The sequence below is a fragment of the Medicago truncatula genome, chromosome 2 (genome assembly GCF_003473485.1).
Source record: "Medicago truncatula cultivar Jemalong A17 chromosome 2, MtrunA17r5.0-ANR, whole genome shotgun sequence".
NCBI lineage: Eukaryota > Viridiplantae > Streptophyta > Magnoliopsida > Fabales > Fabaceae > Medicago > Medicago truncatula.
In genome coordinates, this window is record NC_053043.1 from 7,165,937 (window position 1) to 7,187,546 (window position 21,610).

At 32.9% G+C, this 21,610-nt stretch overlaps 2 protein-coding genes across 3 annotated transcripts; one reads left to right on the forward strand and one right to left on the reverse strand.

The window, feature by feature from the left end:
- Positions 1 to 4,461: 4,461 nt before the first annotated feature.
- Positions 4,462 to 11,939, reverse strand: LOC11446125 (F-box/LRR-repeat protein 4). The gene is made up of 7 exons (XM_003594025.4): positions 11,226 to 11,939; positions 10,000 to 10,406; positions 9,716 to 9,901; positions 9,024 to 9,216; positions 6,593 to 6,669; positions 6,127 to 6,277; positions 4,462 to 5,090 (listed from the first exon to the last, which is right to left on the reverse strand). The coding sequence occupies exons 1-7, from the start codon at positions 11,745 to 11,747 to the stop codon at positions 4,794 to 4,796; spliced, it is 1,833 nt and encodes a 610-aa protein (XP_003594073.1). The 5' UTR covers positions 11,748 to 11,939; the 3' UTR covers positions 4,462 to 4,793.
- Positions 11,940 to 15,124: 3,185 nt separating this feature from the next.
- On the forward strand, positions 15,125 to 20,570 carry LOC11445647 (calcium-binding protein 39). 2 transcript variants are annotated; one of them, XM_003594026.4, is made up of 11 exons: positions 15,126 to 15,491; positions 16,423 to 16,587; positions 16,672 to 16,790; positions 18,000 to 18,074; positions 18,359 to 18,452; positions 18,560 to 18,619; positions 19,240 to 19,305; positions 19,403 to 19,501; positions 19,676 to 19,720; positions 20,049 to 20,151; positions 20,285 to 20,570. In XM_003594026.4, exons 1-11 carry the CDS (start codon positions 15,369 to 15,371, stop codon positions 20,353 to 20,355), a joined length of 1,020 nt encoding a protein of 339 aa, XP_003594074.1. In that variant the 5' UTR covers positions 15,126 to 15,368; the 3' UTR covers positions 20,356 to 20,570. The 2 variants fall into 2 exon arrangements, with proteins under 2 accessions (XP_024633292.1, XP_003594074.1); XM_024777524.2 differs by lacking the exons at positions 20,049 to 20,151; positions 20,285 to 20,570 and adding an exon at positions 19,870 to 20,022 and having other exon boundaries at positions 15,125 to 15,491.
- Positions 20,571 to 21,610: the final 1,040 nt, after the last annotated feature.

Here is a 21,610-nt window from a genome sequence, read left to right on the forward strand (position 1 = left end):
TCTTATTCGTTTACAATACTCCAAATATGGGTTCAGAGCAGAGGCAAATCCTCCCCAATCATGCTCTGTTTTAACTCCACGCACAAGCATATGATCCTCACTAAAATTCATGCGCATGCATGCTATTTTGAGTTTATCCTACTTTTCTGCAATAAAATCATTAGAGAAATTAGCCAGCTAGTATTAGAGCCTACAATTGCTACGGTGTAAAAGTGTTACATATGATTTTCAAGAGTAAGGGAGATTTAAAGTAAATTTTGATATATGAGGCCTTTTTATCGGCATATAAGGTCTTTTTTGTTTGTAGGCCTTAAACGAGGGTTTTAGTGGCTTTACCTTTGAACCGGCCCTGCGTATGATCGGTTAGAACTTGTGTTAGGGATTACTACAAAACTTGAACAAATAGAAGAAGATAATAATGATTGATTGTGCATAAATTTTAAAACGTATGTGAACACATTGATTCATCTCCATTAGTTTATCTCAATCGGATGCAAAATGATATATTGGTGAAACTCCTTTATGATAGTTTAAAATTTTGGACGTGGCTTGCACACTCATATCAATCTTATCGATCAATAATAGCTTATAGAATAAAATTTCTTCGATTACTCTTGTGCACTATAAAAAAGAAAAATGGTTCATCGAAACAATGTAATCATTGTGTTTATTCATAAACAAACTCTTTCAACTTTCAAGAGATTGTTTCTCTTCACCAAAGGAAATGGTTGAGTATTACTTTTCAGTAGAATTTTGACTCACAAAAATGTGATTTTGCGTATATTTTCGTATAATCATTCTATATGTATATAATTTTTTTTAAAAAAATTTGTTAACATATCATAAATTTAAAAAATTTCACTTATTTGTATTGCATTAGTACTATGTACACAACTAAAAAAACAAAAATTAGTGAGGGAAAACGTAAAATCCCTCTCTAATTTTGTCACTAAATTTTGCGACCAAAAAATTTGTGAGGAATTTCATTTTTTCCGTCACTAATTTCCCTCGCTAATTTTGCTTTTACTAGTAGTGGTATTCGTGCTTGATAGTGACACAAATAAGTGTACTGTAATAAGATTTCATGGTTTAGTCTTAAACACCACTACAAGAAACATTACCTTTTGCCAGGGGCAAAATCCCTGTCAAAAGGTCAAAATCCCTGGGAAACGCGACATTTGTGAGGGAAAATGCCAGGGGCAGAAGCAATCGCAAAAGCACTCATCGCAAACATTTTGCCAGGGGCTACACCCCTGGGAGAAAAACGAGGGGCTGAACCCCTGGTATATCGCCAGACTTTCTCCCTGGCAGAACCCCTGGCATGTTCCCTCACTTTCGTCTGCAACTTTCCTACACCTCTGACTACGACTGACCTCTGACTACGACCGACATGCAACTCTGACTGAAGTGACTGACGGAAAGCAAGTCAGAACAGCAAAAAACCAGGGACATGCGAGGGGTTTAACCCCTGGCAAACGTCCGTATTTTTTTTAAATATTATATTTATCAAAACGAATATTTTATTAATTAATAAAATATATTTAAATTAATTTAAAAATCAAAATTTTTTAAAAAAAATTGTTTTTGAAATACAATTAAATGGTTAAAAAATCAATTTAATTAAAAAATATATATTTAAAAAAAATTAAAAATATTTTTTAAAACACAATTAAATGCATATAAATAAATTTTAGTCACACAAACACTAATAAGTCTAATTAATAGGCATGAAATAGAAAGTGTACACTAATAAGTCTAATTTGTTAAGTGTTGCTGGCTGCCTCAAAAGACCGGTGCATCTCTTATATAGGGAGGGAACAAAAGCCAGGGCTTATGCGAGGGGCACTTCCCTGACACAGCTGGTCAAATCCTAATATAGGGTAGGCGTAGAATTGGCACATAACGGGTTGCAAAAAGCGAGGGCATACTGCAATAAGCGAGGGGTTTAGCCCCTGGCAGGCCTGCAACGGACCAGCTTTCCCAGGCCCTTGTCAAGTCAACAGGAAAATGGCTGACAATCTTTGAATTTTGCGCATCCGAGGGGCGCATCCCTGGCATAAGCTGTCGGTTTTCTCTAACACAGCAGAGATTCCTTCAGCTTTTGAATTTTCAAACTGGCGCCTAAACTAAAACCACGACATTTTACAAAAAGCGAGGGGCAAAGTCCCTGTCTTTTATGCCAGCGGTTGTCCTTGGCATTTTCCCTGGCAAATTTGCCAGGGGTTTCAAACCCTTGACAAAATTTCTGGCAAAAGGTCATTATTCTTGTAGTGAGCCAATATATGCCTTTGAAGCAATTGACAGTGTGAGTACTAGATTGGGCATTGTTGGTGTGGATACAATGTCAACATGGATGACATCATGTTCCCTCTGCTCCAAACTTATGTCCTCTTCACAAAGTTTATTATATGATGATGATGATTAATTAACACTAGTACTCACCTCAACAAAAAAAACACTAGTATTATTTTCTATTTTATTTTAACTTTATAGTCTACATTCCCTTATTTTCAGAAAGGCAAATCTCTTGGACATTGAAAAAGCTTTAATATCATTGTTAATAATGAAAAGACCATAGCATATAAATATTTTTTCTTTTCCCAATAGGGAATACAACAAAATAAGTATGATTAGGTTTTCTCATGGCACCTAATCCCATTTTAATAGCATTATGAAATGTAAGCGTTTACTATTTTATGGCTAACAATGAAGTATTACCTGCAGAGATCTTGAGTTAGATTTCTTATATGTAGAGAAAAAATAATAAAGTATTAACAAAGCATGCGCATCTTATCAATTAGAAATTCTGATATGAATCCTGATTTAATTTCTCTGTTATATTTGTTTGATCTAACTACTAGATTTTTTTTTCTTTTTTTCTATTTTATTAACCATAGTGGATGACGGTTGTCTCAAAATATATGGCATGCATGATGCATCACATTCAGAGGCACGTGACCTCTTAGTGAACTTTTTACCTGCTAAGATTCTCTCTGTATCCAAGCGTATATTTAAGGGGATAAAAGGTTAAATTTCCATGGTAAATAATAATGAATGTTGGGGAAATAAATGGTAAATCCTTAAGGGGACAAGAATCTTCTATTATGTCATTAATAATTGTTTAGAGAGCTGTCTGTAAGGATTGATACTGAGATTATGACTAAAATCCTACTATAAATTTCATATAATCATTATAATATTGATAGGTTATGAGTATATTACATATGCATAACGTGAAGTGAACAATACTTGTGTCCAACAGGAGTCACTGACTCAGTTTCTGACAACGGGTCAACGAATAAAATTATTCTGCAAACCTAGTTGCTTCAAATTACATCTTGCTAAGGGGACCTTCATTGCTAGTATTAAAACTATTGTGTTTAGGATATCTATGAATATGATCCTCTAAAAAAATGATCCTCGTCTAGATATATAAACCGAGTAGTGACTTTTTACAGCTTCAAAAGTTGGGTAAAAAATCCTTCAATATCCAACATTGATATGTTTGCAGGTTCTTTTTTTTTTTTTGAATGGCTTGGCATGTTGTTTCCTAGTTTGACTTGTTTTTGTACCACCAATGTGTAACCTCTTTGGAGGGGCATATCAAAACATAAGCACTTAGATTTAAGAGTCAAAAAGAGAAAGAAAAAAAATGTTCTTAGCATTAGTTAAATAGGCACACATGTTGTGAAATACAAACTTTGAGTGTTTATAGATAATAGTAGATATGAAAGCACTCTTGTGGGTTCAGATGCCATCCGTTTGCATGTAAGATGCATCAATGAGATTATTTAGAGCCAACGTATAAGCAGCTTAACTATAAAATTATCTTCTGGGTTCGGAGTTCGGACACCATGTTGTAAACCAACATTAAACAAGATCAACATCCCAATCTTTACCATTTTGCTTTCACAAACCTCGCTCAACAATATTCTCATTAACCTGGGAGCATACACAGCTTCAACCTACGTGAATAAGAGGTGTGAAACAAACCACAGTTACATGTTAAGCTTGTTCTTAACGTAATAGCTTAACAGGTTAATCTTCATAACTACTATTCCTTGATTGACCTTAAATATTCAGGTGTGTGTTTTAGAGAGAGAGAAATAAAAAGATTAAGATAAGTAATTTATGAATAAACCTAAATCGAAGGTTCTAAAATGTTAACGACAATTTTTATATTAAAATAAAAAGAATCCAGAGTTGAGATAAACAATCTCCAGAAAACCATGTTAATTTGTACGAGGACCTCAAATTACCTAAATTATACGTTGCTTGCTTCTGCTATGTCCTAAGGAAAAACCAGTGAGGAGCATAACATTAGCAACAATGATAGAAAGGAAGATGGAGATGAAGAAAAACCATGCAACTCCCCTAACAAACCAAAACCTGTCAAAAATCCCTTCTTTTTTATATAGGCAAAATAATTTATTGAAGATATAAAAACACTTGCTAACAAGAGACTGGCCAAATCAAAGCAAATATTTATTGTTCTGAACAAAGTTTTCTGAATTACATCAATATAACTTCACTATATCTATCCCCAAATCAATACAACACATTTTTTCATAGCAAAATAAATAAATACAACACATTTTTAAATAAGCCTATTGGTTCCTATCCTCCTGCAACTCCTACGACAAGGTATCAGGAGTGCTCATGAGGCTAAAATATGAAAAATAGTATCAGAAATACTTTATTGATGAAGGGAACAAAACCTCTGTTTATTTATATTCACACACCATAGTGCAAAACGCATGAAGATATGCATAATTATTAGGTCACACGGAAGTCTAAAGATCCACACACAAGTAGGAAATGACAGAGCCTGCCCGGCGCTTGGTCCGGTTGCTAACCTTCCACTTCTCAACAAGAACCTTTTTTATGTTGGGACAACTAGAAACCACAGTGGCCACTCCAGCTGAAGTTATGCTAGAGCAATAAACCATATGGCATGATTCTAACATGGTGCAACTTTTTACAAGATGGGCTAAACCAACATCTGATATTTGACGGCAGTGGGAAAGTACTATTTCTTTAAGCAATGAACAGTTTTCTCCCAACTCAGCCATAGCCATATCGCCCAAATTCTGCAGTTGTATTGAGCAATGTAATGAAAAGAAAAAGAAAAAGCATAACAATAAAATTGCAAGACTTCATTAGGGCATAGCGTATAAGGCGACCAGTTCATATATTCTTGTGTACAAACTTAGGCTCATTCATACCGATTACAGATAGAGCATGGGCATACAGAAGACAATTGAGAAAACTATTTCTACAACATTTCTAATCTTCCTCACTTCAGACAACAACCATCCTAATATATACTAGTAAGCCTAAGAAAAGTTTGGCATCATAATGTAAGTGGATTTTTTTATGGGAGAGAAGAATAAATCTTAGCCATGCAACAATTAGACAAATTGTCCAGATTAGAAATTATTCTTTTCACCCAAAAAAGTCACATTGACTTCATGTATAAAACTTAACCATTCATGAGCAGTGGCGGATCTTGACTAATTTTTTAGGGGGTGCCAAATATTCATAACTTCTATATATATAAACGTTTTCATGAGCAAATACAAATTGTTATCTGGTGAAGATGATTGCTGTGCTTATTTATTGCTTTAGGGTCAATGGTTCGAATCCCTACCTACACTTTTTTTGAATAAAAATAAAAATGCATTATAAAAATAGAAAAAGGAGCCCGAGCTCATGGCCTCGCGCTTCAGAAGACCTTCAACTTCCACTACAACACATGCGAAACTAATAAAATATGATGCCTAATATAGCATTTATTAGATATCTGGGGGGAGCCATGGATACCATGGGCTCCCATGGAGATCCACCACTGTTCATGAGTGGATCTAATGATTAAGATTTACTGCTCACTTTTATATAGAATAGGCCTTCTCACTAGCTACATTATATATCCCGTAAGGGGCTACAACATAGCAAATGCATGCTAGCATATATGCAGTCCTGACCATGTGCATAGCTAAATGTCTGAATCATAAGAACTAAAACTGAATCAAAATAGCACAAGAAATTCCTCAAAGAAAACCACATCCGGTAACTAAAGAAACCATATCACTTTGGGTATAAAAAAGGAGAGACTTGAATACACACCTGCAGTACACTCACATCCAGATAACAGAGTTGAGGGGAACCCCTTGCAATGGCTATCAGTCCAACATCTCCAATTTGGTGGCAACCACTTACATTCAGATAATGAAGGGAACAGCCCTCAGCTATAGCAATAAGGGCCCCATCACCCACCCTGGCAATTTAACAAAGCAGTTAGGAATTAAGATTGACATCATTCTTTCTTCAAAAAAGATTGGCATCATTCACGATAAAAAAAACAGAAAATTTTACACAAACTTGAACAAACTTATTATGATTAGTTCATTTCCTGTAAAGTCAACACAATTTCTAAAAAAATTATGATGGAATTAAATTGTGTTTTAGAAAAAAATGAACCAGCCATAAAAATATTTCAACAGCATGTTGCAAAAGCTTCTCTAATAAAAACCATAGGATAATAGAATATAAATGGAGAGGAAGAATAACAAAACTGCGAATGAGGTCTTACCTATCACAGAATCGAATGCTAAGATCAGTTAGAGACTTGCAGTTTTCACCAACAGCAATAATCCCCTTATTGCCAATCTAATATAGGAGAAAGAAAGCATGAAACATCAGGACCAAGAGCCAAAAATGTATAATCATCTTAATCTTATATAAAACACACTTGGTCGAATAATAAAAAATTAGTTTACTGCTTAAATTGGATATATAATGGATATTTACTTTAATTGAGAAAGAAGAAAAACAAAAGTGCACAAGGGAATCAAGTATTTTACACGGGAGCTATAGTGTGGACTGTGGATTACTCACTATCCTCAAATAAATACTTATACCCATATTCCTCAGTTACACTTCGGATGAAAAAACAGCATTATACTCTTTGAAATGTGAATAATTCAATCATGTCATAGTGCAAAGAAGAGAGCTGAGTGCATGATAAGTACATATGGCTCAAACAAAGCCAAGCATCTTATTCTAAAAGCCAAAATAACACGCATAGCATGTAGCCTTAAAAGGGAGGAGACATCACAGGACAAGTCCAACAGTTACTTGCAATTGGGTAGTATAATCTTTGTAAAAATAACTGTTATTTACAGATTATTCATTGAATCGTCTTTATTCTTTAATGCAATGTATGTACCCTATCCCTTCTTCAGAGAGGGCCTGCTATCTGTTGGCTTAAATCAAGAACAAAAGACTAAAAGTAGTTATTTATCAAATAAGGAACCTTGGTCAAAGCACAGCAAATGGAAGTGATGAAAACATCAAAAGCAGATCTATTTTCTTCCTTTTAATGGAAATGAGTGAGGATATGGGTGGTCAAAATCAAGATCTTACCAACAATCGGAAGGAGGGTAAGAGATTACAAACCATGGAATAGTAACACGAATCATAATAAAATCCTAGGAAAATGTCAAAACATACTTTAATTTTATGAACACTGATCATGATAATATAGATTATCATAATAATATTAGTAATAGTTTAATAATATAGATTTTATTTTTTTAGTTACTTTGTTAATATTTTAATACTAATTGATATTTAATAGTGATCAGGAAAAGAAAAAACATCCTATAGGGAATAGGTCAGTTCAGAATTACCAGAGAAGCACAGGGTTGGACTTGGAGGGGTTGTATATTTCATGTGGGGGTCCAAAACAAAGGCTGCCGAGTAAGTTGTACTAAAAAAAAAGCACCCAATCCAACAAGCACCAAAACAGGTCTCAATTGGATGAAAAATTTCGAAGAACAAAACAGCAACAAGGGAGCACAACAGAGTTTCAAATCGGTAAAGCTTGAAAAAGAGGAAGAAGCAAGGACCAGCAACAGCAGAGTTTAAACTTTGAAAGAGCAAACAAGAATAACAATGACAGATGGAAGGGAATACAACTTCGTGGTTGTTCCAAACAAAGAATAGGAAAATACGGCTTCCGAAATAAGGTTGGTTATAGGATTTTTGGGAAAAAACAAGTCTTCACTCAAAATCGGTTTGATTGCTTGATTTTAAAGGATTTATGGGCAAGATTGCCAATCCTACAATATCCTGTTCCCATCAAATTGTATTCCAGCATGAGATTTCTTCCAAAATTGGTTTGATTGCTTGATCTTACAGGGTTTGCGGGTAAGAGTGCCAACCCTATCCTATCCAATTGCATTCTAGCATGAGTTTGAGACTGTTCAACCTGTCAAAAATCAATATTATGCGACTATACAATCTAAATGACAAATTTGACTATCTTGGTGGGGAGAGAAAGAGATGGCTATTTTTTTCACTCACAGTATATCAGAGAAAAGAGGCCCCAAGATTAATCTGTATTCTGTTTGGCCGGGAGGTAAGTTAACTCTTTTCACAAATTGTTCCTTCACTTCTGTTTTGCCGGGAGGTAAATAAACTCTTGCCACAAATTGTTCCATCACCAGGGATCGAACTGAGGTACCAGTCAAGCCCATCCCTTTAGATGGAGTGCATTTACCGTCTGTGTCCAACCTCGTGGTCAAAGAGATGGCTATTTGGGATATCTTTAGTACAACAACTTCACAAAAATGCATTTTAAATGAAATAGTTATGACAGAATTAGAATACACTAATAATGGAAAAACAGAGCTCCACATTTGAAAATTTTACCTAAAAATAAATTTGTAAGCATGAGTTGTTTTGTTTGGACTGTGTTAAGATATAATGATATCTGAATGTGAAGTCACTGAATGAAATATTTTAATACTATAAAGACAAGTTAGTAGAATCATGCGTAATGTGTGTCAGTATTCTGGCCAAAATGAACAACACCATTATCCTAGTCTATAATGTGCAGGATCACAGGATGTACTTTGAAAGTGGAGCCATCCAAAAAACATGTTGGAAGCCTAAAATGAAGATACACATACAGAATAACATTTCACATAGAAAATCAAACATGAACATGGATGGAGTACCTCATAACAGCGACGGATATGAAGCTTCTTTAAATTCCTGCATCCAGTAGCTATACCACACATGGCTTCATCTCCAATGCTTGAGCAATCTACCAAGTGAAGAGCTTGCAAGAATTGACATCCCTTTCCAACCTGAAGAAGCCCAAGATCGCCAATTCTTTGGCAGTAAAGCAATGCTAACTCAGAGAGATGTCTGCCCAACAGAGAGATAAGATTAGCATCATGGAAAAATATTTTAGAACTTGAGTCATAAAAAATTATGTCAGCATACAAAAGCTAACATTCAAATATGACCACTTGCAGTTTTATTCATTTCTGTACAAGTTAAAACGAGCAAGTGATGTTCACAAAACAGATCAGAAGATGATAAATGGTAAGATGAATTAAGTGAAGTTCAAATAACTAAAATACATAAAATTCACCAGGTCAAAACAAATTTTGTGTGTTTCTTTAGAAGTGAAAACCAGTATGTGATGTGCACAAAATTGATCAGAGAAAGATAGATGATTGCAGTTATAAGATACAGAAAGACTGAGAGTCTAAATATAAATCTTCTTTCGTAAATTCTTTCATGAATCTAATTCCATTCGATGACTCTTTCTTAAATGTATTGTTTGTACTTTATACAGCATACGTGAGTTTCCAGTCCATGCATCTATAACATATACAGTTTCACTTAGAGAAAAACATACAGGCATGATTTCCCAACAGAATCAAGGCCCAAAGTTCCAATGTTGTGGCATCCATTGACTTCAAGATGAGTAAGTTCCTTGCACCCAGTAGCAATTGCTTCCAAGCCCTTGTCACTTAGGAAATAGCAATCACTTAAAGTCAAATTCTTTAACTTCTTACATCCATTTCCAATAGCACGCAAACCCCTGACAGGAACATTAATAAAAACGAAGAATATTACGAGATAGTTACATAGTTAAATGAAGTAAAATCCTCAAAAAGCAATCATGAGAGAGCAGCTCACTTATCAGTAAATCGCTGAAAACTATATAGAGCCAATAACTCCAGAGATAAACAACTAACGCCTACAGCTTTCAAAGCATCGTCTGTAAGATTAATACACTGCAGCTTTAGAGATTTCAAATGTGGACATCCTTTAGCCACTGCAAGCACCCCTTGATTGTGTACAAACTCGGAATCCAAAGACAAAGTCTCAAGGGATCCACAGTGTGATGCTACAGCTTCCATTGATATGTCAGTTATTTTGGCACAAGCCGCTACACCGAGAGATTTTAATGATTTTCCCACGCCTAAAGCTAATTCAACCAAACCGGTATCAGTCAAGCCTTCACAGAACCGCAGATTCAAATCTTCAAGTTGCTTGCAACGCTGTCCAACAGCAGCTAAGCCTTGATCTCCAACGTAACAACCCTAAAAGGAGAATATCACTAGTTATACCAATAAACATGCATCATTCATACCACTTATCTTCTAGAAACCTATACATTGATAGAGTAGCAATTCAAATGAAGCAGTGAATAGGGAAAACCGATTGGGCCTCAGTATCTCTTTTTTTATTTTATTTTGGTATGTAGATAAAGTGGCACGCATCACTTGAAACCAAACAGACAACTGAAGGTCTCCGGTAAAGGTGTCCATCCTATCAATATCGGGATTACAAGTTGAGCTAGGCCTTATGGACTCAATGTCTCGGTGTCTCATATTCTAATGCTTCAAAAAACATGAACTGTTTGGATTGACTTATTTGAGTTTATCTATTGACATGAGCACATGTGAGATTGTTTGGGAGAGCTATGTATGTAAACAACTTATGAGTATGACATATCCATAAGTTGTTTTTAGCTTATTTTCACAAACTCTCTAAGATAGCTTATGAAAAACAGCTTATAGCTTATATTAAAACAGTTTGACTTTATTTTATCTTGTTATAAATATAGTTTCTACATAAGCACATATATGATAACCTTGTATAATCACTTAATTAAGTTGTTTACCTAAACAAGGCCTTAAGACACTACAAAAGCTTAATTTTCAATTCAAATCATCTACATACATTAGCCAATCAGCAATCACTAATCACCATAAAACATTGTTTTCCCATAAAGTTAATTTTCCTATTTTACCAAGACCCAACTTCCTTAATTTAATTGAAAAACATGTCTTAAACCTAAACAAACTGTGTTCCAAGGAAATGAAATATTACTAAAAAGCAAAAAAGAAAATAAAAACCTGCAAATCCAAGGATTTCAAAGAAGCACATTTGGAAGCAAGAGAAGACAATCCAAAACTGGTAACATTAGAACACCAAATCAACTTCAATTTCTCAAGCTTAGGAAACCCATCAGCCAACGCAATCAATCCATTATCAGACAAACACAACGAATCAAACTCATTCTCTTCCGAAGAAGAAGAAGATCCAATTCTCTTGTTAACATAATGCAATTTCAACGACGAAGATGGCGATGAATTCTCACGTCGTCGCCCCAATTGAACGGGAAGAGAAATCGAGAGACGTTCGTCGATGTGAACAGCGGTGATGTTGAAGAAACGAGAGGCGAGAAGCTGAACGAAGAGGTCGGGTGAGCCGGTTGCGCCGATGCGGATGGAGGAACGGGTGAGACGTTCGAGGCGGAGCCAGCGGTTGCAGACGAGAGAGGCGGCGTCGCGGGTTGGTTTGGAATCGAGGCGACGGAAGATCTCGACGATGAGTTCGTCGGGGAGACACGTGTTGATCCAATCGTGGCCTTTCATTGAATCGTCGCTGGTTATTCTGCTATGACAAGACTGAAGGTTGTTGAATTGAAATGAAAGGTGAGAGAGTACATATTATGTCAGATCTATTGAATACAGTTGCGTAACGTACGGTGTGTGCTGTGGTTATCGTTATTGTTGTTTTTATATGTGTCGCCGAATCAAACTTAACTATGGTTATCACTTTTTTTGTATGTTTATGTATGGATAATCATATGCTTGAGGGTGCCATTTAAGGTCTCCTACGGTGGGAGGTCATATAAAACACAGGTTTTTTTTTTTTTTGTTATCAAAATGACATGTGTTTGTAGGTTATGGTACATTGGTAACCTACTATTGGAGGTAAATTTTATATAAGTTATTTATTTAACTGTTGGACAATCTTAGAATTTCCTTCGAATTAATTTTTTTTTCCCGGTAACATTGTAATTGCAGCATCGTTGCTATTCCTTGAACACCATTAATATAATGGCTGCAATTTCTTTTTAGAGAAATATAATGACTATAGTTGAAAATATATTTACGATTTTACTATAGATATTGAATATTATGAGTTTTTTTTTTTAAATAATTGAATATTATTAGTTGAATGGTCAATATACAACAAGAGTTAAATAAGTTTTTAGACTCAAATGAAAAATAATTTGACATGTTAATGATGTCTCAGTGAAAAAATTCAACCCCCAATTTTATTCTCTACTCCATCCGCTTTTAAATATAAGCAAAATTTACTTTAGGTTCATTCATTTAATGATATATGTGGTTCATATTATAAACCACATACATCAATAAATAAATGAACCTAACAACTCAATTTTGCTTATATTTAAAAACAGAGGGAAGACTTTAATTCTAAAACTTTTCTTAGAATTTGTTTAATTATGTTTCAACATTTTAATTTTTGAACACCTTTTTACAGAGATGTTAGGAGCATTAAGGAACTCTTTTATAAAAAAAAATATTTTTTTAACATGCAATGAATTAAATTAGAATATTTCTAAACAACAAAATTTTAAGATTAAAGTGATATAAATTTGGAAATATTCTCTGCCGATAGTATTGTGATTAAATAAAGTGATTATAAACGGTGATTTATTGTTTCAATTTTAAATATGAGGGTAAAATACCACATAATGTCAAAATTCTAAATAAAATCAAACTAAAAAAAATCAAATAATATCTAAAAAAAACTATTTATAAGAAGATTGACCAAGTTTCAAGTATGCTTGAAGGTAAATTTCATTTGTGCCCTTATTTATTATGAGAGAAAATATTAAAAGTAAGTAAGTTGGTGGAATAAAGAGTAATTAATTTAGGGGTATTCATGAAAAAAATTTAAATGTAGAAATGTATTAAATGAAGATGACTATTTTCAATGTATTTATTTGGTCTTGATGTTTTATGTCTTTTGTTTCTTGTATAAAGGACCGGAGGGAGTACAATTTTAATGGGTCAACTTGCCAAGAGATCCATGCCATTCAATAGCTACTTACTATATCCAAAGGCTAACAATCAATTTTCAGCAACAAAAAAAAAAATTGAGTCTCCTACGGTAAGAGACCCATTAAGGTCACCTACCGTAGCCAACGCCATGCTTGAGTTCAAAGTGTAGGTATAATCAGTTTAATTTTTTTTTTGAGGAATCAGTCAGTTTAATTTATATAAACCGATTATAACAAATTAACGAGGAACAACACATTAGTTGACTCTGACATGCATGCTAATGCAGGAAGTAGATTTCCTGTTGTAACAGCAGCATGCTGTAAGGCGTGTGAGCCGTCCGATCAAAGATGTGTGGTTGAGATCAAAGATGTGTGAAAACTAGTAGAACAAATCTGAACTGTTGGATCAATGTTTTATGACTGCGATTGTCCACTACGTGAAGTAGTTACAGCAGGGAATCCAGGTCCGCTAATGCATATGTTTTATCTTTGCTATCTTCAATTATCTACTAAAAAATATTATGAAAATTTAATATTCTAAAAATATTCATCGTGACGAATCCAACAACATTTTACATGATATTATTTATCTTTGTGAATTAGTAGAAAAATATGATTAGAGTATGTTAACTCAATATTGTTTTTTGTCAAAGAGATCATCTTATTGGAGAACGAAGGGAGTATATGTTATTTAACTTATTGCATGGGGAATCTTAAAAAAAAAACTTTTTGTAAGGGGAAGCTATAAAGTTTAGATAGTGTAAAAGTAAAAATATATTTGTACCGGACATCGATAATCTGATATCTCGCGAATACTCAGGAATACTTATCTAATAAGTGTTAAAATCAATTTTTTTTTTTTAATTTCTAAAAATTATTTCATCATATAATTAGAGAATTCTACACATGTATACTTGTAAGATACTTCACATATATGTACGTTAAAAAATATAAAGGTATACAATGATGAGACTATTGTGAAAATTTAGCAGAGATGTATATAATTAAGTTCAAGGTGGGAATCAATAATATCACTTAAAAAAAACTTAAAAGTTATACTCCATATTCTATGAATGATGGTACATGGATAGACAAAACTCAATCACTCAACATTAAATTAAAATTATTTTGAGTTCTTTTCACGATGCTAATATTTTTGGATATCCTAATATAGAGGTGAAAATAGAATATCATGGTTTACAAAAAAATCACTCAACATTAAATCAAAATTATTTTGAGTTCTTTTCATGATTCTAATACTCTTTGATATCCTATTATAGAGGTGAGAATAGAATATTATGGTTTACAAAAAATCACTCAACATTAAATCAAAATTATTTTGAGTTCTTTTCATGATGCCAATACTTTTTTATATCCTAATATAGAGGTGAAGATAGAGTATTATGGTTTTAAAAAAAACTTTACACTTTGTTAATTGATATCTTTATGATTACATATCAATGAAGATGGTTAAAGCATATTTTTTTTGAAGTATTTCACATGTATATAAGGTTTATTATAAAAAAATGTGTTAACGTATTTTAACTTTATCGTGGCATGAATTTAAAAAATTATGTGTATTTTTTAGTCCTTCCCGTATCACACACCTTACTTGATGCATATATACTTTTTAGACAAGCATGTCCCAAATTATATTTTCTGTTAGTTTAAACAGAAAATAATTTTTTTAATTTCTAAGGGAACAAATTAGTCGAATTAGTGTGAAAAAGTTAGGCAAGAATTTGTTGTAAGAGTTGTGAGAATCAGATTGGGTCTACTCCTCTCAATTTGTTATAACTATGGTTGATTAATTTTTAAAAAAAAATATGGTTGATTAATTTTAACTAAGGTTGATAATAATACTAATAATTAAAGTGGTCCCTGCAAAACAAAAAAAAAAACTAATAATTAAAGTGGCAGCTATGAAAAACAAATGAGGAAAAAGAAAAAGTAAAGAAAGAAGAAAATAAAATAAAATAAAATAATCCTTCTTTCTTCCACTTCGATGGCATTGCTATGTGGTTGATTATTGTTGATGATGACGAACTCACAGATCATAATTACTTTACAGTGATGAATAATTGAAATCAAAACAAGAACAACCACCATTTTGATTTCTCTTTTCATCCCAACAACATCTTGAAACACAGAGAACAAACATCATCATCATCGTATCATCATGTCGTTCTCGTTCTTTAAGGTTTCGAGGCCTAAAACGCCGCAGGAAGTTGTCAAGTCTATCAAAGAGAGTCTCATGGCACTCGATACCAAAACCGTTGTTGAAGTTAAAGCTCTTGAGAAGGTAACCCATTTGTGATTTACACGCTAATTACCACTCCTTTGTTCTAAATTTTCAATTACTCTATCTGGGTCTTCGTTTTTTCAGTTAAAGTTTCTGTTTTTAATCATGGGTATGTCTTAAATTTGTTTATTAGTTTAGTGTGTTTTGTGCTGCAAAAAGATATGAGTTTTTAATTGTTGAGTAGTTTGTTGGAGAAAACAATAATCACTGAATTAGACTTTACGTAAATCATAAATTATTCTAATTTGCTAGTATTAAGCTTTTTGAAGTGTGTTACTTGTTTCATAAATGAAGGAGGTTACTCTGATTTTAACTCATCAATGCTTTCTGATGGAAATTGGCTTTGTGGTTATATACTTCTATATTTGTCTCTGTGTAAGAAGGTCCTTTTTGCTTCCAATTGGGTTATGATATCTGTTAAAAAAATCTAATTTTGTGAAAATAAAATAGTTGGTAACTGTCTAGAGAGTAAAAGAAGATACATAAGCTTGCAACTTCAATTACAGCATTTTGTTTGTTAGGGCCGTCTACGGTAATGGCACATCTGATGGTTGTTGGATATTAACTTGTAGATTTAACACTCTTTCAAGTTAATACAGCGTGGACCAAACAAGCACTAAACTTACTCATAAATATATGGAAAATGCTTGTTGGCATGAAGACTAAAAAAAAGCTCGACTAGCTACGAATACGTTTTAGTCGGCCCTTAGATGAAACACGGCACTTTTATTCTCTCTATCATGTATTGTATTTCAACATTTGTTATATGCGTTATCAGTTTGTCGTGGGTATATAAGTCGTGCCATATATGCTTCTGATTGTTATCATTTTGTTGTCCATAGATATGTTCCAGTGATATTATGCCTTTCTTTTACTTGCAGTTACTCTACAGTGGTTACTGGTTATTGATGCTTGTTTTACTTTATTGTAGGCTTTAGAGGAAGTTGAAAAGAATTTTGTAACAATGAGAACCATGATTTCTGGAGATGGAGAATCAGAACCGAATTTAGATCAGGTTTCACAGCTTGTGGAGGAAATCTGCAAGGAGGATGTTCTTACTCTTCTAATTCACAAGTTGCCTATACTTGGATGGGAAGTAAGATTCAGATACACTACACTATCATATGCATGCAGTTGACTTGACTGGTTGCTCATCGTGGGTGCATGAATTTTGATACAGGCTAGAAAGGATTTAGTCCACTGTTGGACTATATTGTTAAAACAAAAGGTTGATTCCAATGATTGCTGCGTAGAATACATTCATCAACACATTGAATTACTAGACTTTCTTGTTGCATGGTAAGTTTTTTACGCCATCACCTTTTCTGTTGCTCCTCTTTCAATGTGTTGTCACTATTTTTCGTAATTGTATTCAAGTCGGTTGGCTAAAACCGATGCTCTATGCCAAATTGGAAACATTAGATATTGTTTTTTTTTTTTTTTCAGTTTCTTTTGGATCCTTGTTCCTGATAAGAAGTCTGAAAAATTTGGTGAAGGATTGCATTCGTAGTTGTTTTTAGTTTGTGAAACTGATATCACACATGATCGTATACTATCATAACCATTATGTTTATGCCATTAAAGTGGTTCTCCAATTTTCGAAGAACTGAATATAAATGCCAAAGAATGACATTATGTTCTATCATAGATCATTGGAAAATTATGTCAGTTCCAACTTTTTATGGTGGTTCTAACATAGAATGTTGAATTGATACAAGATAATACTGAGTTGTTTCTTTGTTTAAAGATTTTGTTAAGAATTCGATGTGCTTTTTGTCAATGTTACTATCTACTATTGTCTTGTTTTTATTGTTATGTGATGTATTACTTAGCAAGAAAAAAAATGTTGCAGCTAATTTTATGTTAAAATTTCAAATTTGGTACAACAAAAGTATTTCTTCCTTTAAAGCAATTAACAAAAGACCTTTCTGCTAAACTTAGAGTAGAAAGTGAACCTCATTGTCCGTGCATGAAATCATGGATGGAACCAAATTTTCTTGTTTTATTAAGGATTGGTTTGGAAAATATATCAGAATCTTACACTCACTTTTATATGCTCATAAGTATTTTGTCATCCATTTTGAAACAAAAGGGGTTCTGATAGAAGCTACTTCTGATTTTGCATTTTTTTTTTCCGCCCACGATTCAACTTTGACCAAATTAAAACTACCCCGAAAATATTATAGAGATATAGCATGTGGCATTCTATTGCCTTTTCCTTAAAAGTTTATTTCCCTTTCATCAAATGAAAAATTGAAAAACACTTTTACTTACAATACTTTGAAGATTATAGTCTAGGGTATATAAAATTGATTCATGCAAAATGGTTTCTTACAACATCATTGATTGCAAAAGTGATTTTTCTAAAATCAGGTATCTGACAGCATTCTGAAACACATTCAGTTTCACTGTCTACGTAAGTAAGCAATTGTTTAGCTACATGATCAACGTTCTTAAATATGATTAGTTTAAGCAGTTGCTGATATCTCTGTATCTGTTTCCAACCAGCTATGATAACAAAGAAATTGCCCTGAGCTCTGGCATAATGTTGCGGGAGTGCATCAAATTTCCCAATCTTGCAAAGTAAGATATTTTGGGTTGTCATCGAATTTTTTATTTATTTATTTTTATTTTTTATCATTCTGATATCTTCATCTTCATTTCTAAAAAAAGTAGATTGTAATATCTATTGTGGTTGAGCTTGAGGATGATGAAAGTCATTTCTTAAAAAGTTAACTTTTTTGACAAATAAAAGTTAACATTTGATTATCAATGATTATTGAGGCATGTGCTTGTCATGCAATCTACTAGAAAAAGGCGAGTCAGTTGCACTGTTTTAACTTTCTGATTTTTTTGGGTGTTCTCAGATACATATTGGAATCAGCAAGCTTTGTGTTGTTCTTTAAATATGTAGAGTTGCCTAACTTTGATGTAGCATCTGATGCATTTTCTACGTTTAAGGTCAGATTTGAATTCTTTCTTTTGTCTCTCAAATTCCCATAACTACTTATCTTGATGTTAGTCTACAACCATTTCATACATATCTTTTGGATATGCTTGCTTTTCAGGACCTTCTTTCTAAACATGCAACTGTTGTCGCCGAATTTTTGACAGCTCACTACGATGAGGTTTGCATCCCTCCTTAGCATACTTATCTGATTTGAACATATGAAGGCAGCACGAAAATGCTCTTGAGAAAAAATTATGCTCCTCAGTTTAATATTTTCCCCAAGGAGATCAAGGGCCTGTTTATTACAACTTCTGTTGCGAAAAAATAACTTATTTAAAAAAATAACAATAATAACCACTTTGGGGAGTTTCTATCCGTTTGTTACATCTATGTTAAAAAATGAGAATCTGAAGACAAAAAAAGTTTAAAAAGTGGGTCAAATGAGAGGCCGTTTTCGGTAGCTTCTCTCAGAAATTATTTTTGATAATTGTTTTTCTTTTTTGAAAATGGTTTTCATTATGATAAAAAAACGCGAAATGGTTCAACCTCTTTTAAAATTCTCTTAATTATTGGATTTAAAATCACTTTTTGTTTATAATAATCATAACAAATAGAAAATCTCCTGGAAAATAATCCAACCAACTGAGTAGTCGTCATTCTTTCTGAGATAGTAAGTGTGCCGCACCCTAATCTCATCTTTGAACATGTGCACGGAGCATACTACGTACTCAATGATTGGAGTGGTTTCACTTCACTCCGTTATACCCGCGCTTTTCTAATAAGACTTCTTGTTCTCAGTTCTTTGATCAATACGAGAAGCTCTTGACATCTCCTAATTATGTCACAAGGAGGCAGTCTATAAAGGTCTGTTCAGGCAACACTTTTTTATTTTTTTTAATTTCTGATTGTTTTTTTTATGCACATGATTTTTAACAATTGAATTGAATTATATGAATTTTAGCTTCTCTCGGATTTTCTCTTGGAATCACCCAATGCTCAGATAATGAAGCGTTACATCTTAGAAGTTCGTTTTTTGAAAGTCATGATGACTTTGTTGACGGTACAACTTTTCTTAATCCTGTGTCATTGTGTGACATTCCTGAACATGTTCCTTGTTTCTGCTAGTGTTGTATAACTTGGTTTCATAGTTATCTGTAATCTAAGCATTTTTTTAACTTTCTTTTTCTATCTGTGTCAACACTATTTATTTGTTGTTATTTTATGGATTGAGCAGGATTCAAGTAAAAACATTCAGTTATCAGCTTTCCACATTTTCAAGGTGATTTTTCCCCTTCAAGTTTATACAATGAGCTCATCCTTTTGTCGATTTAGAAAAGAATATAAACCATATTTATGCCCGTTAATCAAATGTAACTGCGATTAATCAAATGTAACTGCGATTACTCAACCCCATTTTGTTAATGACAGGTTACTGGATGAAATGCTTTAATGTGTTTATTCTAGTTGGCAAAAGAGACTTAAATTTATGCACGGAAGTTCATTTCTTCTTGTATAAGATATCATATGCAATGCATATTTTAATATTTTTTTCCGATCATTATGCGCATTTTAATTTTAGTTTTATATTTTCTTATATGTTTATCCAGATTTTCGTTGCTAATCCTAATAAGCCGCGAGATGTAAAAATAATTCTAGGGAAGAACAAGGGGAAGCTGCTAGAATTACTTCATAATCTATCTCCGGGAAAAGGTTATTGTGCTTTCAGTTGATTTAAAACATACAATTAAATTGTATTAATCTGAATTTCTATTCTGTGATTCTCAATTATTGAAATAAAGTTTATTTTTTGAGCTATTAATTTTATCTATTTTGCGGTTTTTAGGTTCAGAAGATGAGCAATTTGAAGAGGAAAAAGAGTTTATCATCAAGGAAATTGAAAGAATATCAGTCTAATAATTTATTCTATAACAGTTGTGTTTGATTTTATATATATATTTTTTGTGTATATTCAAATCTAATTTGATGCAAGGATTTCATGTTGGTGTTTGTGAGCAAGTAATGTGTTGGAAGGTCCATGAGTTTTATGTGGACAAGACACCATTTTTATTTGTATTGTAATACAAACTAAATTAAAAGCGTCAACTAACAACGTTGCTTTGATACTAAAAGTAAGTAGGTGAATTCTTAATTATAAACAAAAAGTAAGTGGGTAAATTTCACCAAGAAAATATATATAGTAATAAGGTGAAAATGTTGGAACAATTCGTTAAGATCTTGATCTTGATATTATGATCGTCACTGTATCATAAATTTAGTTTTTTCTTGATCGTGTTGACTTGAGCTCTTAGAGCATGTTTCTCTTAGGATCTTATGTTTGATTTTATTTGTTATTAATTTTGATGGATTAGTTTAACTCCTTAAAAAAGAAATGATTCTCACTGTATGATAATTTTTTGTAAAAGTAAGAAAAACATACTCGAATCCATGATATGAATTTTCTTTAATGTTCTTGATTCTTTTCGGCTAATTGTTTATCTCTAAGTCTTTTTCCTTCTTATTTTCTTTGATGATATCTTTAACCTTCTGACATCTTTGGTTAATGGAGATACGTTTCTTTCTACTTTCTATCTATAATTTTATAGTTATTTCGGTTTTTATAACCACCTTACAAAAGGGAGAGATAAAAAGGAAGAGGTGAAATATGCTATTTTGAATTTTGAAATAAGATTTTAATTGACTTTAATTACCATCACACCAAACAACTTTTATGTCATGCCATATTTTATTTAAAGTCAATACATTACCCCATTCGTCTCTTTTGTAAGGATCTTTTATATCTCTAGTGGTTGCATACTGTGTTGATAATCCCATGATTTTAATTTTCGTGAGTTTAGCTCCGTTGGTAGGGATATTAGTATTACATATAATATGCAGGGGTTGAGGTTCGAATGCTGGAGACTTCACTTTTCCACAATATAATTGTGTGACCTCTAACCAATAGACTACTTGATAAAAAAAATCATTTATAAATTTTTAAATGTATTTATTACTTTTTTTAATATATAACTTTTTTAGGGAAAATATATATCTTATTAATACTGTTACTACTCCATCCATTTTTATTTTTATTTCATGTGATTTTTGTTACAAAGTTCAGTAAACATGGTGGGAGTAGTTATATGAACCACACTCATATTATTATTTAAAT

Excerpts from the sequence above, each read along its gene's own strand:
- LOC11446125 (XM_003594025.4), bottom strand. The coding sequence starts at position 11,747 with ATGAAAGGCCACGATTGGATCAACACGTGTCTCCCCGACGAACTCATC. Across the intron at positions 9,902-9,999 it reads TTTCAGCGATTTACTGATAA|GGGTTTGCGTGCTATTGGAA; the intron begins GTGAGCTGCTCT and ends TGTTCCTGTCAG. Across the intron at positions 6,278-6,592 it reads AGCATTCGATTCTGTGATAG|GGTGGGTGATGGGGCCCTTA; the intron begins GTAAGACCTCAT and ends TTAAATTGCCAG.
- LOC11445647 (XM_003594026.4), top strand. The coding sequence starts at position 15,369 with ATGTCGTTCTCGTTCTTTAAGGTTTCGAGGCCTAAAACGCCGCAGGAA. Across the intron at positions 16,588-16,671 it reads TGCCTATACTTGGATGGGAA|GCTAGAAAGGATTTAGTCCA; the intron begins GTAAGATTCAGA and ends ATTTTGATACAG. Across the intron at positions 16,791-17,999 it reads CTAGACTTTCTTGTTGCATG|CTATGATAACAAAGAAATTG; the intron begins GTAAGTTTTTTA and ends GTTTCCAACCAG.